Genomic DNA, 17,862 nt, shown 5'->3' with positions numbered 1-17,862 from the left:
GTGATGGTTACCTTTAAAGCATTTATTTTCATGATTGTACTGGAACACAGAGTTTGATAGTATTTTCTTTCAATGACCTAAAACTCCTATCAAATGAGTACTTTAAAATCAAGTATTTCAGAAGACAGTAGCCTTTAGAGACTTAAGTCAATGTAGTTGAACAACAGTACGTTAACAGAACATCACTAAACAATGGAGATGATGTTACGTGCTCCTCTGAAAAGCCAGTCAAGAGCTGCGAGCTCAGACTACCCTGGAACAGCAGCAGAGAGAAGAAAATGTCTATTACACTGTAGCCATTGTTTCTATCCTACATCTTATCCCTTGTCACTAGGTACAATCCGCACAAAGAATGTGTCTTAAAATTGAAACGTTACTAACTCCTTACATGCAGCACAAGGATATTTCCTCAGTCTCTACCTGCCACTTTGAGTCTCTATGCAAGTTGGATTGGTGATGGCTAGTGAAACTGATTATAAAGAGTAGCAGACTAGCAGATGGTTGTTCAACCATGCCTTAAAACATAAAAACCTCATTGTCTCATAAGGACACAAAAGAAGTCTGTGCATTCCCTTCTTCTTGTTCTCTTTTTCAACCTGTGCATCACAAGCCAACAAGGCATGTGTAATCAGTAAGTTTTTTCCTAAACCTCCATTAACTTTTGAACCGCAACGATTAAGTTTTATCTCAGGGATAAATTTCTACCCACCTATCAAATTTGACAGATGGATAGAGAACTCAGTATTACATTCCCTGAAGTGTCGTGGAGAGCAGGAAAGAAAAAAAAACTCCAAACCCCACCAAAAAACCCACAACAAAGATGTCACTCATTCAGAAGAAAATGTGCATTAGTTCTCTTGCTGAAATGGGAGCTGCTTAGTTGCCAGTTGTTTGACACATGCATACAGCTCAAAACTAGTTGCATCATAAGCATCTCCTGGCTGTGCAGTAATTAAAGGAATGGGGCAGGGGGAAGAGTTTTATGTAGTAAGGAATACAGACAAGATGACTGGAAGAAAGATCAAAAGTAATGTACGAAGGTATTGTGCTGCCTTTGGCTGGGAGAGAGTTAGTTTTCTTCACAGTAGCTCGTATGAGACTCTGTTTTGGACTTGTGCTGAAAACAATGTTGATAATGCACAGATGTTTTCGTCAGTGCTGAGCAGCGCTGACACAGAGCCAAGGCCTTTTCTGCTTCTCACCCCACCCCACCAGTGAGTAAACTGGGAGTGCACAAGAAGCTGGGAGGGGACACAGCTGGGACAGCTGACCCCAAATGACCAAAGGGATATTCCATACTGTAAGACATCATGCTCAGCATGTAAAGCTGGGGGAAGACGAAGGAAGAGGGAGACACTGGGAGTGATGGCATTTGTCTTTCAAAGTAACCATGACACATGATGGAGCCCTGCTTTCCTGGAGATGGCTGAACACTTGCCTGCCAGTGGGAAGGAGTGAATGAATTCCTTGTTTTGCTTTGCTTGCGTGTGTGGCTTTTGCTTTCCCTATTAAACTGTCTTCATCTCCAGCTATGAGTTTTCTCCCTTTCACCCTTCTAATTCTCTCCCCCATGCCATCCGGGAGGAGGAGGAGTGCAAGTGGCTGTGTGGTGCCTAGTTGTTGGCTGGAGTTATATCATGACAGATATACACAAAACTATTTCTCATTAGCTCATGGAATTAAGCCTGGGAAACTCCTCTTCCAATTATACAATTTCTCTGACTGACAATGCTTTAGAAAATGACTAAAAAAAGTTGTCTATGTTTTGAAAATTTGAGATTCTTTTTCAACAAGGCAGAAAGATGCAAAGATTCTTATCTGGTGTTGATAATCTCAGTATACCTGACCAACTTCCACTATTTCTAAGAGTGGTCAACACCAACAAAGGAACTGAAAACATGCAAAGCACATGTAATTCAGCAGTGGAATTAAAAACGAACCAAGGTCACAGCCTCCAAAAATAATTATATTAATACTAACTAAACAAACAAACAAAAAATCATTAACGAAGCAAGCCAGGCACTTAAATTACTCTACTTCCTCTGCAGATGCATGTGTCCACATAAAAAACATTTTGAAAAGGAACGCATAGTATTTTCATAGAACTCAAATAAGCTATGAGCAAAACAGTTCAATTTAAGTAATTTAGCTTCTTACTTGTCTAGATTTAGTCAACGGCTTCTTCTCCTTAGGCTTTTTAGATGCATCACAAGACTTCCTGATGCCTAAAGGCACTCCATATTTTGCAGCAGGTTTGGTAATTTCCTGAGCTGGTGCAACTGAAGTCCGTATTTGTTCTTGAGCTGCTTTTTTAGCTAAAAAGAAAAAAAAATGGCTTATGGCTCTCCAGGCTGGCCACTGTACTGTATTTCCCTTCCCAAGGTCCTGGAACAGCAAAGCTGGAGGAAAATGAGTGAACTGCCAACATTTTGTTCACTTGAGCTGCTGCTTAAGTGCAATCTACCCAGTTGTCCAAAACAGCTCATCTAAATTTCATGCTTGGTAAGATACAGCAGAACACGATCCCTGAGCTTTTCACTCTCAACACTTCACTTGAAACTGTCAGACTGAAGCTTATTTCAGCTGCCATGCTTTATTATCCAGTTGTCATGGACACAGGGAAAAGTTTTCCTCATCGAATGGAAGACAGGCCTCCCTCCTCTAATGACACTGCACTGCAACACTAATGTCAGTAGAAGATGAGTTCTCGAAGAGCTCCGATAGCCTTCAGGGATATCGTTTTCCCCATAGATTTCATGAAAACATGCCAATATTGTGGATTTGATTCTGTGCTAGCAGGGCTCTCTTACTACAGACTAGCAGGACAGCAATGAAACGTTTACACAACACTATGAGAAGACATCAAAGCACTTGCAACAGCTTCAGGCAATTACAAGGAAATAAAACAAAGGGGAAGAAAATCTAGGAAAAAAGGGGTAAAATAACGTACAAAAATGAAGTAAAATAGGACTATCTTGACAAAGTGAACCAGGAGCTAATTAGCTACCAGTAGTAGAAATTCTACTGCTTTGGCCTGAAGTCAGGGCTTAATCCTGGAACCTCTAAGAAAATCTCCCACATTTTAACAAGAAATGGTATTTCTCATTATCCATTTGTCATTAGTAAGGGAAAAAAATACAGTCATACAATAACAACATATAAACTCTTTCCAGTTTTTGCAGTCTTCACTGTCTCCTTCAATTTTGGAAGCGTAGCATAGTGCAAGAGGAAAAAGTACACCTAAAATATTACAGGACCATAGTTTATACTTGCATCATTTGCACTCCACAGACATCCAGCTCCTTGGGGAAGAGGGGAAAATTGCTTCCCTCTCTTTTTTCCTGAAACTTCTGGAATCAGGTAAAAGAACACACCAAAACCAAGAAAAGAACAAAGTTACACACGCTATCTTGCCAGAGCTGAAAGCAAAGGCACTTTACACATTTACTTACCTGGTGCAGCATGTGGTCCAAACTTCTGGAAGATTTTGTGATTGAATTCTTCTGCAATAAGCTAAACAAAAAGTTGAACAGTTAGCCAACAGTATTTATGTCCGAAGCTAAAACAAACTCCTTTTCAGAGAAATGTGCCGCTCCCAGTAAGCATCTAACTAATAGTATTTACTGTAACTTAAATTTAAATGAATATTCAACTTTGTGTATTCAGTTTGTATCACTAACATGAATACAAGCTGGATTCAGTACTTTCAAATACTTTCGGCATAACTACTCAAATAATTTTACAAAAGCAATTTAGTCTGACTTCTGGGTGTTTTGCTGACTGGCTGGACACCAAGTCAAAATGGACTCCAAATTAAATGTAAAAATAAATGTAGTTTATTATATTACAATATAATAAAGGACAATGACATGTAATATGATAAAAGGAAACGGTACTAGTTATTATGCACAATATGATAAAAGAGCAATATGAGTGATGCATCAAATCATCACTGCAAAGCATGACAGTGATTGAGAAATGGATACACCACCAATTACCACCTTAATAACATCATCCAGGCCCACACTTCGGCTGGGAAGCCCCATTGCAGCCACTGCCAGGAGTTTCTCAGTAACTGGAAGTACTGTGCAGTGCATTCACCCATTGGTGAGGCTTCTGGCCCAGTCCCAGAGCTTGCCCACCTTTACGCTCAGCAAAAACAAAACCAGCTGACGTAACTAGTGTATGTAAGCTCTTACATTTGTGCCAAGTGCAGGCGTGTGCTGTTTCGTGATCCATAAGGTTCACACATGCCAGGACATTGGCCAGATGTCCGGACGTGATCGAGTTACTGTCATGACACAGCTGCACACAATATTTATTGTCCGGATGGTCCTGCTCACATCCTGTCTGTTCAGGGGCCCAGAACAAGCACCACGTGTCAGATTCATTAAATGCAATTTACATTTGTCCTTGAGCTCCTTGAGCTCACTGTCCGAGTTAAACAATTCCTAATTAAACACATGATCAAAGAACCTTTCATAAGCAGTAATCAGTCCTTATTTAATAAACTTCCACTACACTGGGTAGCACGTTACCTCATTCATGAACTAGCTGAGAATCTAGAAGAAAGTTAATGTGAGCATCAACATACTTTTAAGCATAGTTCATTTTAGATTTCTGTACAGTTGCCAAATTTCACTTCAAATTCTCAGTTTGTGTCAAAAAAGAAGAGTCCTTTAGAAATGTTTGTAGTTTTTAGTTTCTCTAACCTTTTAAAGATGAGAAGATGAATGTGTATGCGGATATCTACCAACAACATATACACTGTGCTGTCAGGCACATCAAACTAGCATAAAAAAATGTGGACGAGAGTCTTTCTTACTCAAGTAAAAATATTGGAGTCTAGACAAAGAACATTCAAACATGTAAAGGCCACCACCTCCCATTGCTGGATACTGTGTATGTAGTTCTGAATCCAGCACCTCAAAAACCATGTAGTAGAAACAAAAAATGTTCAAAGAAGAGCCGCGAGGATAATTAAAAGCATTGAAAAGCTTCAGTACAAAACATAAATAAGCTTGCTCTTCAGCCTATAAACAGACAACTGAGATGTAATGTCTAGAAGGTCTAGAATACCACATGATTTTGCAGAGAAAGCAAAGAAACACACAAGGAGTGCAAACGATAACATCAGTCTAAGTGAGGTACAAATGAATACAAGGAGGAAGGTTTAGAATAAACAAAGATGCTTTCAGCAACAAGTAGCAGATCTGTGAAATTTCTTACGGATCATAAAAACTTACAAAAGTTCAAGAAGAAATTAGATAAGCTCATGGATGAGAAATCTATTGATTGACTACCAATACAGAATACTCAAAGGATGGGAACTGCAAAAGTATTTTTCACCACAGTAGAGGTACTTGCAGACAGATAATGACCATACTACAGACCACCTTTCCAGAGATGTAGCACGCCATGAACATGTTACTTAACATTCTGACAACAACTGAAAGCAATGTTAACTGAATAGTCACTAAAACACAAGGTTTTAAGGAACAATCTTTATAGAATCTTGAACTATCCAGATAATTATGATTTGCTAAGAGGCTACCAGTCAGTTACAATGGATGCTAAGGAGTTAAAACTGAAAAAAAAAACCCCAAGAACCAATGTGCAGAACTTAGGACTCCGCACACGATGGCAGAGAAACTTTTTAAATTGTACAGTCTGTCTTCAAAAGATTCTCTAAGCAGTAAGTCACACATCAGAACGTTCTCCTACTAATGGTATTCCAGTGATCTTGAAGCTTTTATTTGGGTGGTAAGCTGCCAGAACGGAAGCGTGATGATTCCATGATAACACAGCTACTGACAGAAAAGAAAAATGACTCTTCAGTACCTTTCAAAAAGCCCATTTTTTTTTAAGTGATGCTAATTTAGATCTACTCTTTACTGTAACTTAGTAACTATGAAAATTAAGGAAGAATTTACATCAAACTTGAAGACTGATTTCCTGTCATTGAAGATATTATGATAAAGCAGTGATGCTGAAGTCATGGACAGCACCATTTTATGAAAAAATGCGTATCTAACCAAATCAACATCTCACTCGTAATTCCTCGCTATATAGAAAAACACACAAAATAATGCACTTAAGGAAACGCCAATTTAAAGTTGTTTGTGGAAACTACCAAATACTTCAGTAACTTGAGATTTTTCTTTACAGTTCATAGCAAAACTTTTTTCCTCAACTGAAAGTGTCCCTATAAAAGCTCTAGGGAATACCATTAGTCCAATTTCTCATGTTGTATATTAACATTGGCATAAAGAAAAAGAAAAGTCCTACGGTGTTTTTAGCAAAATCAGAATTAAAACTTACTCCGTACCTGTGGCGTGAGAAATTTTTCAACCCGTTTGGCTATAAAAGTTTTCTCCAATATGGAGTTTACTGATGGTCTATTCCTAGGATTCCTTTCAAATAACTGTGACAGCAGATTACGTAGGTCATAGGAATAATGCACAGAAACAGGAGGAAAACGTCCAGATATTATCTTCAGTACCAAGTTCTTCATGTTACCAGCTTCAAACTACAGCACACAAGAAAGAAAACAGTTACTTACATATTACTTACTGTCTGTCCACATGCAAGGTTGCATATAAAGATGAAGAGTAAAACAAAAGAACAACACACCTTCCCTTGCCTCACCATACCAAAACAAATTTCCAAGGTCACCAATGTTTTACATTAGCAGTTTAAAAGAATCTGCTGTCAAGTATTCTGATTACAAATACATCATAATACAGATTTTTCATACTATAGAGACATCGATTTTGCTAACAAATTATTATTTCCCTCCAGATATAGACTGACAACGACATAGAATTAAGAATAAAATAATCATATAATTATCTGCTTGATCTCCTCTCCCAAATGCTTTCAATCATCACATGCCTTCTGCCCTTTTTAGTGAAGCCACATTTCAAATGAAAGAATGTAAAGCATTCACACTCATTCAGTGTAAAATCCAAAGGAATGCTTAGACTTCAGCTTAAGCTCAGGAAACAGAGCACACCATTTCAATTTCTTTGTACAATAAGAAGAAAACAGTGCATATCACCTAGCTCACAGAAAACAACCTATTGCCATCGACTCTCAGAAAGGCAACATTATCAGCATTGCTGCCACAGAAAAGACAAAGCAATAAGAAATTACAGAAATGAAATCCTTATCCCTTGAAATTTTTCTTCTGATTTTCATCTTCTTTTCTTCTAATAAAAATATCCATTTAAAGAAAAAATGTAATAAAACTGCAACCAAAACAAGACAGAAAAAAATGTTTTTTCTTCCCTTCCTAACTGGAAAATGGATGATAAAGATGTATTCTTCAAAACAACACACACGCACACACACAAAAGAAGGCAACTCTTTCACCTTGAGAGTTTTTCCTAAGAACTATTTTTGTTCTAAACAGAAATGCATTAATCCATCTGCAGAAAAGTCAACAGTCCAAATTCAGACTTTCAACGAAAATGTCAAGTTTTTGGAAAGGAAAGGAATACTATTCACAGTATTGTTTGTTACAGCAGCTCACAATTTTTTCCGCTAATACAGCTCATTAAAAGCCTACATTGAAACCAAAATATACAGCGCTAAGATTTCTGGAGAGATTGGCATGAACCAAAACACAGATGGAAAGTGTTGGTCGGTATAGGAAGAGAAGACTAAAATCTTGAAGGTAATTTTAAACAGTCACCATGAAAGTCTTTCTCAACTGAAACACATTTGCGTAGCATCAGGAAAAATCTTTGTTTGAAATCACTATTCTTTTAAAGAAACAGAAAGTTTCTACTCACCGCGTGCTTAAGTGTGCACATTTCATAGAGAACACAACCAAGGGCCCAGATATCACTAAACCAAAAAGAACATAATCAAGAATTAGCTCCAGGTGTAACATTGCCAGGTAACTCCTATCTGTGAAGTCTATCTTCAAAAAGGAAAAGGCTCTATTTTGAGCATGTGCAAGCTCCCTTGTATCTTCCATCCTCCCAAACCACAAAATCCCAAACAAAAAACCAGAATTCAACAACCAAAAATAAGGCCAACCTGAAAACCAGATGGGGTTATTTTGACTCCAGATTTTATTTAGACCTTTTCATCTGAACCATCTCAACTGGAAAAATTAGACAAACTACGGACAAAGGCTTTTTTTCTTCAAACGTATACATTTGCCTGAGGTCTTTGAATTAAACAAATAAAAAACCAAACAAAAACCACTACCCAGTTCAGCAAGTACAATTCTTGAAGTCTAAATTTATTCTGTTTAACATGGGCTTACCTTACCCCCACTCATTATAGGATTACAGAATTTGGTTAGAATACCATTAGATAATAAATCCCATGTAGGGGAAATTAAGGGACAAGGAATCACAATAATTTTTAGCTTTTAAGATACCAATTGAAATTAGTATAAGTCTGTCACAGCAAAGGATGCAGCAGCTTAACGAAGCATAAGACTAACTTGAGAACAACCATGTTAATTACGTCAGGCACACCGTTACCAGATACAGCCTACTGCCAGGATAAACATGTGACTTTCTTATCTGAAGGAAGCTGAGTCACCTGTCTGTGCGTGTGCTTAGAGAATCCAATTACTGTGCCTGACTTCATCCTTTGCATGGCTGCACATTCATACCGCGTAAGTCAAGGCAGTACAACTACACAGCTCTAGAACCCCGAGCACCAAGGTAAGTCATCTCTGCATCGCGTTGCTTTGTACTGCACAGACCTACTAAGGTCCCACTTGCAGAGTGAGGCTCAGTAACTTCTTGGTAAGAGATGAACTAACGCTGCTCACCATCATATGGATAAAACAGCTTTAGATTTCTAAAGAACTCACTTTATTCTTCCTACCAAAAACGTTTAATAAAATGCTTATTAGTACCTTTTATTGTTGTAAGGCCTGTTCTGACATATTTCAGGCGACAAATAGTATGGTGTTCCTGTGCAAGTACGAGCCAACTCCGCAGTACTAAGCAAAAAAGAAGGAATGAACGTTAACTAGTTAACTCTCATGAAGCGCACAGATCGTGTTTTCTTAGATCAAAGTGATTTACATGAAGTCAGAGAAAACAGCATCAAAAAGGAGTTACCTATTAAGAACTCTGGCGATCCCAAAATCTCCCAGCTGTATCGTTCCATCTTTGGTTAAAAATATATTCTTGACACAGAAATTTTAAGAAGTCTGTTAATTAAAACACTCATACAATTGCACACCTTTTGTTCTCAACATGTTTTGGGAAGAAAAAAGTTTTCGATCATTCAATCACTCTGAAGTCATTAGCAGTAGTGTTATTGACTATGAAACACCAGACTTACTCTAGTCCTACTTCATCGATACTAAAGAAAACACCATTACACAGTCTAAAATAGAACACTGTCTGTCCCCATACATAAATCTATGAGTCATACTCAAGCAACTCCACTATATAGCCCCATCTGTTTGTACAAATATCATATAAACCTCTTCCAGACAATTCTGAAGAGAAGTGTTTCTGGCATTAGAAGTGTTTATGTAAAAAGACCATTTCCCATAATTTGCCAACTTACAGTAGCAAGATAAGCACGTCATCGCTTTGGAAGTTATTTCAGTTAAAAAACAGCTACCTACATACCTGTGACTTTATGTCCCGATGCAAGATTTTTCTGTCATGTATATGTTTTACTGCTAAACATATTTGTACAAACCAATCCAGAATCTATGCATAAAAGAAAACGCAACATCAGCATCATTATTCATCTGAAAGTTTCCCCAGTTACACCATTAAAGATACTATCCACTCAGTTTTAGAATTATAACTCAACATTTTACCCTCTTCCCACAAACCTGTCTTCATTCATACCACAGAACAATTAAAAGCATAACAGTATCGTTACGTAACAGTAATGCAAACTTCTTAATGAAAGATGCCTATGACCCAAATTAGATACTAAGCCTGAGACTACTAGTTTCATTACATATTATAAAGCTAAAAGTATAGACGATATGAATTTGATCGGCTAAAATGTTCAAGAGATGGAACTTGCATCTTAAAGATGGTATTTTTGCTGAAAATGTAGTCATTTAATCTTCTTGTAGTCATTTAATAAAGCAAGAGTCCTAAAAAGCCATACTGATGTTTACAGAAACACTTATCATCCAGTAATTTTATGTATTTTACCCTAAAAAGAAAAATAGTACAAAGCAGATTTCAATGAGAAAAACAATAAACAACATATAACTAGAAGATTACAAACAAGCCAACAAAACACTTTTTTTTTTTTTTTTAATTTGTAAAAGCCACAATACAAAATGAGACTGATGGCAAGAACTTTTCCATGTGAATAGTGATTCACATTCCCAGCCTAGAGGTACATGCATGTCAAAATTACAGTATAATGCCAGGCGTAATTTTCACTTTTCCATTGTAAATTGTTCTTGTAATAGTGAGCCCAATTTAGAAAAACAGTAAGTTTTATAAATTATATCCAAAAAGTTTCATGATTACCCTATTCTAAATACCATCAACAGACCTCATACACTCCTAAGTTGTTTCAACCACAGGTAAATTGAGATCCTACTGAATGCAGACACAAAAGCATAGAACAATTTACAAATAAGGAAACATGTCATTTCCAACAAAAAAAAGGAATCCCACATAATGTATTTTAATTTAGTTTAATCAAATCTGTATATCAAATCCTCTCATGTATTCCAGATTCTCCTGCAGTACAAATGACTTTACAACCAGCATCAAGGAAAGAAAAAATCTGCTGGTATACTTCTAATACAATATTACTTTTTTTCTAATGGAAAAATAAACGTTTGAATCATGTAAGTTTCATATTGCCATATTTCATATTGCTGTATTCCATATTAATATATTTACAAAGTACGTTATTTTATCCTTCTGATAAATGAAAATCAGTATTAGAAACCACAAATCCTGTACCGTTATATCTTCGAAAAAAAAATAATGTCAAAGGTCTAAAAATATTTGTATTGTCCTTAAGTATTTTTCATTTCTCAGATTTGATTTCCTTAGCAAGAAATCCAACTTTTTTTAAAGCATCTTACACACACAGACAAAACTGCAATTAACATATCCAGGATTTCCAGCTACTTTTTTTTTCTTTTAAAGACACTACAGAGACTGATGGCAATGAGAACCACAATTTGAGAACCTCCTTTTGGATTAAGCAACCATTTCTACCAAACTGAACCAAAACAATTTAAAACTCAGGAAACAGTATCGTCATCAAACCCTACAGAAGTAGTTTGCAGTTTGCTGTTACCTGATCTTCAGAGAATAAGATTCCTTTCTGGGCATTTATTTTTTTAAACAGGTCTCCTCCTTCACAGTAATCCATCACTATGTAGAGACAGCCGTTTTCTGTAAAATAAAACACAAAGTATTTCAAAAAGAAAGAAAAGACCCATCTTTAATATAACTTTCCAAATATCTTCAATGAAGTCACAGAAAAAAGCAATAAAAAAAAGAACCTTTTCACATGCAGCTTCAGTTATCATTTATTAGTCCTTTTTTCAAACTTCAAGAAAAAAAATGCTTTTATTATTTTGAGTTTCACAACATAAGTTTACCATTTCCAGTAACATCAGACTATTTTATACGGAGAAAAAAAAATGACATCTGCTGAACCAATGCCGCAATATGGGGTTCAAGTCACTTTATGAATAAATATAAAACCATTCTTCAACCTGCTTTCAAACATTCTAGAGATCCCCTACCCTACAAATAGAGATTTTAATTTCCAGTTCAGGCAGTTGCCTCTATTTGCCAAATCCTTTCTTGGAGTTTTACCTGGACACGGTATGACTCACACTAAGTTCAAGAAAGCAACAATCATCAGCTCTCATAGCAGACATACAGTTCATTTCAGAGACCGAGGAACATTAACAAAACTTGCAGCAGGCAATGACAGATGGAAATTATTATTTTTCTCATTTTTGAATGAAGTTTGGGGAGACTTCGAAAAATCCTATGCAAGTTTACCATAGGAGGTATGAACATATATAATATGTTTCTTACAAAGTTACAGTTTCGTACCCCAATGGAATCTTTTCCAGATACTGATGAAGAAAAAAATGATCAGGCAGCAGCAAATCGCAAGTTACCAAAAAATGTAAGAACTACACTACTCACATATTAGGCATGACTTTGAGAAGAGATGAATAAATGCACAAAATCAATCAATCGCATGCTGCTCAAAAGAAAAACTCTTATTTTATGGAAGAGTTAGTCATAGCACTTAAAAAGTCTAAAGAAAGTCAAAATTAATTAAATCATCTAAGTTGCTTAAATTTCACTCCTGCAGAATCCTTCTGACATCTGTCTTCCAAAACATCGAACCCAGGATTTTTCTTTTTTTGCTAACAGCTCTCTGTATCTTGGTTAAGTTTCAAAATTGGTATTATTCCAAAAGATGACTCTAGGAGTCCGGATTTCTTGCAGGCTGGCTGCTGAACTAATTCTCTTTTATAAACCAACTCAGCTTGTTCACAGTCAATGTCCTTTAGCAATAAAGATGCAACATCAAGTCTTGCAAACTACAGATTACAAAATCTACCTCGTAAGCAGAAGAAAGAAAAGCAGCCTTAAAGAACAGGCCTCTATTACAGGGAAGACAGAAGCGTGGATTTATAAATCAGAAGACTATGACTGTGCAATGTGACCATGGCACAAAATTATAATTTAATGACTAGGAAAACACAAAAGCCCCCCCATCAAAAGACATACAAAAACCAGCAGAAAGGGAGGAAAGGAGAAAAGAGCGGTGTTCCTAAAAAGCACCTCAAATAATATTTAGGTTTTTTAATAATATTTTAACCTATATGATAGGCTGGTGGAATCTTTTGTCTGTTCCGCTCATCTGCCGAGACATTCCCTCTGAAAACAATGTGGAATTATATTTCTCCTTCTTCATAGCTTGATACAGCAAACAGCACTATCTGTTTTTCCAGCTCTGAAAGCAATGATATGTTTGTAACTACTGGTAAAGACTGAATTTTAAGACAACAGGCTGCAATAAAATTGCTCTTGATAGGTTATTAATATCCAAATTTAGACCATACTCATACTTAAGACACACAAGCAGTCAAGTCATTAGAGTATACAAGGAGACTTCTACTCTGCAGAAACAGGACAACATAACCTCTTCACTTAAGTGTCAATCAAAATTGATGCATTTAAGGAAGAAGCAAGAATACTTCTGTTTAATTGTTGCACTTTTAAAAAATTACTGTTATTTTTAAATGTAAAGAGGAATTGTGAGAAAAAATAGAACCAAAAAGAACTGAAGCAAGTAATAAAAGTATGAAACAGCCTGACTGAAGAGAGAAAACACACTGACTTTTCAACTACATGCAGTAAGTAGTGCACAGACAGCCACTTACTGCCATCACCTCAGGTTTTACCATATTAATTAATCTTACCTTCAAATGACTCCCTATACAGGACAATATTTGGATGTTTCATGTTAGCCAATACAGCGACTTCTCTCCTCGACTCTTCTCTCTCCTTATTTGACATCTTTAGAAGGAAAACAATGATTTTTGAGAACAGGAATACAAAAAGAATGGCTCAGTAATTAATAATAATCACTCACCATAGAGATGTTTATTTCTTTAATAACATACTGTTGGCCGTTTTCTTTAGCTTTGACAAGAATTGCTTTCCCAAAGGATCCTTCTCCAATCTTTTGCACTTTAATATATTTATCCATAGTTATCTTCTTAAGGCATCCTTACTCAAGTACTAGGCAAAAAAACATAAAACAGATTCAGTTAGCCATGCTGAGTCATCTAGCCTGCCAGGTCATGTTACTTTTTTTTTTTTCACTCAAAATATCAATTCATTTGTCTCCTCAGTTGCATCACATGCTTTGCAGCTTTTCAGTAAATCATCTACTCTTAGTCCCAATCCTATTTTGGCACAGTTGGTGTAAAAAAAAGGCTGCATTGCTAAAACCAGTTTAATCTTTTATCTTGACAAACTGTGTAAAAAAAGGATGTGTTTTTAAATAAAGCAAGTAGACAGTGCCATAGCTTCTAATTCAGCACACAAACATTATGTAGAGCTATAGCACCTGGTTAACAGTCTTTCATTCGACTTGGAAGACTATGTTAGTCGGGGGAAAAAAAAATCCTGCATGTTGCTTCTCAAGAAGCACTAAACTCAATATTTTGGAAGTCAGGCACTATAATGAAGCCAAAAATTGACTGAATTAAATAGAACCCCATCAAGTTTAGAAACATTATTCAATACAGAAAGGTGTGACCTTAATTCTGACTGAAATCTTGGAGAATTTATTTTTCCATGTTGCATGGAAAATAAATTCTTTACAAAATGGTGCAAATCAGTATTTTGAATGTACTATCTGATCACTTAGACTACTTTTTGAGATTAAACAGATTACTCAGCTGAATGTTGATGGTGTTTAAGATTCCACATTAAAAAACACTTTGGTAAAAATAACACACTAGTGAGCCGCATGTGAAAGGTATTGCAATACAGACAAGTGCCAGAACAGCAAACAGAATTGGCAAAACAAAGACCAAAATGATAAACATCAAAACAAATTCATGGTGGACTAAAAGATAATCTTTTCTACAGCAGAAGGAACTTCTGCACCCTGAGGAAGTTTCCGTAAGCCAAAAAAGGTAAAAGGTTCCTAAGCTCTTCTGCATCCAAGCCTCACGAGATGACTAACAGCATTTGTGCTTTGCTGTACCCAGCTTCCTTCTAACAGGAATTCTATTTATTAGCTTAGATCCATACTTCACACCCATCTCAGGTGGGGCTCTTCACCCTGATTTGAGATCATTTTTTTGGTCACAGAATTACCATGCACCAAACACAGATGCTTCTAAAGAGTCTCAGGAAGATGAACAATCCAAAGCGCGGAAGCAGATTAAAATGAATAAGCTTGATTAGTATAGCAAGACAAAACACAAGAAAACTGAAGTAATCTTTTCTGCAAAATAGATGGGAAAACAACCAGGACTAAGGATAACTACCAGGAAAGAAAAAAGTGAAAAAGACAGGCCTGCAATGTCCTGGCGTGGTTTTTTGTTTTTTTTTTTTTCCCTTGGAATACAGGCAGTTTAGGGTGAAGTTGCACTTCTGAAAAGTGACAGACTCAGTACTCACATCAATATTCTCTTTTGGGCAACGGTAAAACATAGCAGGTGAGACACAACTTTCACTTCACGTGGCTTTACAAAGTTCTCTTCTTGCCCCTGCTCTGTTTATGGAGCAAGCTATGCTGTACTACAGCTGAACCAGCTCCACTAGGCACAGCTTAGGGCTCCTACTGCACACCGTTCTGCGCAAACGGAACAGATCAATAAGCAGCCCGCGGGCGAGAAGGCAGGGTTTAGTCAAACAAGGTCTACAATTTTGTACGAGTCAGGCGGCTTATTTTTACCCGTGGCATGGGAAATACGAGCCCTGAGAAAGGATCTCGGCTCTGACGGGGCGTTGGCTTGCCGAGCCCCGGGCAAGAAGCCATCCTATCCGTCACGGACGCGCACGAAAGCGGCTGGTGCGCCGGGGCTCAAGTCACGCCACACGACCGACCGCTGGGCGCTGAGAAGGTGAGGCGACAAACCCGGGCCGCACGGCCAGGCAAACGGAGAGCGGCACGGCGCAGCGCCCGCCGGCCTCAGCCCGGCAGCAGGAGACGCGTTCCGGCCAGGCCGCTCTCCTCCGCCTGGCGCCACCACGCCGCCACCCCCGCACAGCCGGGACAAGACCGGCGCCAGAGAGAGAGGCACGGACAGGGACCCGCCACCCCAAAGCGACTGAGAGAGGCAACCGGCCCGGCCCCGGGAGCAGCTGCCGCCCGCCTCTCCCCATCCCGGCATACCTCCCGCGGCGCCCACCGCTGCCGCTGCCGCTCCACGCAGCGGCACGCCCGCCGCGGGCACGCCCCCTCCGCCCCTATTGGCGGGCGCGCCCCGCCGCTCAGCTCCCATTGGGCAAGGCAGCAAGTTCGCCTGACGGCCCTTCCCGCGTTGGCGGCGCGTCACCGTAGCAACGCGCGGCGGGGGTCACGTGACGGCCGGTGGCGGGGCTCCGCGCTCCCGGCGGCGCGGGCGGCCCGCCGCCGTTATTTGCGGTGCGACAGCTGTAAACTCCTCGCGAACCAGCCATGATCCACAAGGCCGCGCAGCCCGGCACCAGCGGTACGCGTCTGCCCACGGACGTCCCCGGGGAGGGATGCGTAGGGGGAAGCTCGTCCCGGGGTGCTGTGCCCAAAGGTTACCCCGGAGGCTCGGGCTGCCCACGGCAGCTGCCTCTGAGAGGGTATGTGGTTCCTCTACTCCCTGTACCCCTCCCGGTACCCGAGGGCGACCGGGGCCGGCAACGCCGCACTCTCCCACCCACCGCCCCGCATGGAGCACGCGCCCAGCGGCCTCTCCCCGCCCCGGGCCGCCCAGAAGCCCCGCCCCCCGGGCGGGCGGGACGGAGGACCCGTGTCAGCGGCTGACCGCAGGAACCGGAAGTAGTGGCGGTATCGCGGGCGCCGAGCGGCGGCGCGCGCGCGCGTGCGTGGCGGGAAGCCCCGCCCCCAGGCTGCGGGGGCGGGGCCGGCTGGCGGAGGGACCGTCGGGCCCGGGGCTGAGCCGCTGTCCGTGGCCTTTCCGCGATCCCGCCCCGCCGCCGCAGGAGGATGAGCCAGCGCCTCCCCGGGAAGCACCAGGCGGCGCCACCCGGACAGGTAGGGACGGGGCGGGGCTGGGCTGGCCTCGCCTCGTCTCGTCTCTCTTCTCCTCTCCTTTCCTTTCCTCTTCTCTCCTCGCCTCGGCGGAGGGCCACGGCACGGGACAGTCGCCCCGGCGCCGCGACGTGATAGGAGGGGAGCCGTGGGCGGCCGCTTGGTCCCGCCTGCTGGCGGTGGAGCGAGTGAGGCCGAGGTGGCGACTGCGGCCCGATCGCCGCGGGGCGGGGAGAGCAGAGCAGAGGAGAGGAGGAAGCAGCCCCCGCCTTACGGCCGGCCCGCGGAGCGGCTGCCGCGCCCCCGCCAGCGAGGCCGCCGACTTCCGCGGCCGAGAGGCGGGAAGGGGCAGAGCTGGGGGTTCCTTGTGGCCCCCCAACTTCCCTGCCCTCCTCCGCCGCAGCGGGAGAGGCTGCCGGGGCGAGGGGGGTATCCTGCGTGTTTGCACGGCGTGTGTCCTCCTCGCGGTTTCGGTGTCGTGCGGCAGCTCTCGTTCGCGTGCGGAAAGCTGAGGGGCTCTGCAGCGTGGGAGGTCCGGAGTCCCCGCCTCGCGTGGGCAGTGTCAGAAGCATTGTTCTCCTTGGCTCGCTGCCGCTCGGCCAGCGCACGGGTCCGGTTAGTAAAGGCGGCCGTTACACGGGAGCGGGAGATAACGGGCTCTTCTTGCAGCCTCTCAGTTACGTGAGGAGGGTGCAGGTCGGCGAGGTTAACATCGACGATTAACTGCATCCTTTCACGGTATCTTCCCTGCTTGTCCCAAATCCTTCACGTTTCTATCCAGAAACGTGGAGCTGACTGTAAAACAAGTGTGTGTCGATTCTCACCGAAAATGCACAGTGGCAAGCGAGTCAGTAGAAAGCCGTGTGCTGATAGTGAAATACGTTCAGTGTTGAACAGTGAATTTGCTGTGTCACACTTTAAAGTACTGAACTAGGCCTTAAAAGCAAATTAAAAATGTTTCTGATGCTGAATTGTGTTAGAATACATGCCGAAAATTGTTTTTTGAACAATGTCCCAAAATGGTAATTATTTGGGTTTTAGGACTTGTACCTCCTTTTTGAGGTTGTTGGACCTCTGAAATTTATGGTGCAGAATTTGTGAAAGAAATTAAGTTCATGATTATTTATGTGTCAGGTGTGTTGG

The 17,862-nt window shown here is 40.8% G+C and overlaps 2 protein-coding genes across 3 annotated transcripts in view; one reads left to right on the top strand and one right to left on the bottom strand.

Annotated features, from left to right (window-relative positions):
- NEK1 (NIMA related kinase 1) overlaps nucleotides 1–13,746 on the bottom strand; it is a 47,589-nt gene extending 33,843 nt beyond the window's left edge. The window contains 10 exon segments of the mRNA XM_086611711.1: nucleotides 2,158–2,315; nucleotides 3,453–3,513; nucleotides 6,329–6,529; nucleotides 7,797–7,851; nucleotides 8,885–8,971; nucleotides 9,093–9,160; nucleotides 9,615–9,698; nucleotides 11,275–11,372; nucleotides 13,433–13,529; nucleotides 13,606–13,746. Of these exon segments, the coding sequence (XP_086467837.1) occupies nucleotides 2,158–2,315; nucleotides 3,453–3,513; nucleotides 6,329–6,529; nucleotides 7,797–7,851; nucleotides 8,885–8,971; nucleotides 9,093–9,160; nucleotides 9,615–9,698; nucleotides 11,275–11,372; nucleotides 13,433–13,529; nucleotides 13,606–13,722 (1,026 nt within the window). The 5' untranslated portion in view covers nucleotides 13,723–13,746.
- Nucleotides 13,747–16,668: 2,922 nt separating this feature from the next.
- Nucleotides 16,669–17,862, top strand: part of CLCN3 (Cl-/H+ antiporter 3) — a 77,386-nt gene continuing 76,192 nt past the window's right edge. For both annotated transcript variants that reach the window (XM_086611287.1, XM_086611288.1), the window contains exon 1: nucleotides 16,669–16,722. The gene's annotated coding sequence lies outside the window, so the exon portion shown is untranslated. The remainder of the gene's footprint in view (nucleotides 16,723–17,862) is intronic.

The sequence above is a fragment of the Tauraco erythrolophus genome, chromosome 5, assembly GCF_009769465.1.
Source record: "Tauraco erythrolophus isolate bTauEry1 chromosome 5, bTauEry1.pri, whole genome shotgun sequence".
NCBI classification, from domain to species: Eukaryota; Metazoa; Chordata; class Aves; order Musophagiformes; family Musophagidae; genus Tauraco; species Tauraco erythrolophus.
The sequence above is the reverse complement of the archived record's forward strand: the minus strand, read 5'-3'. Positions and strand labels throughout refer to the sequence as shown.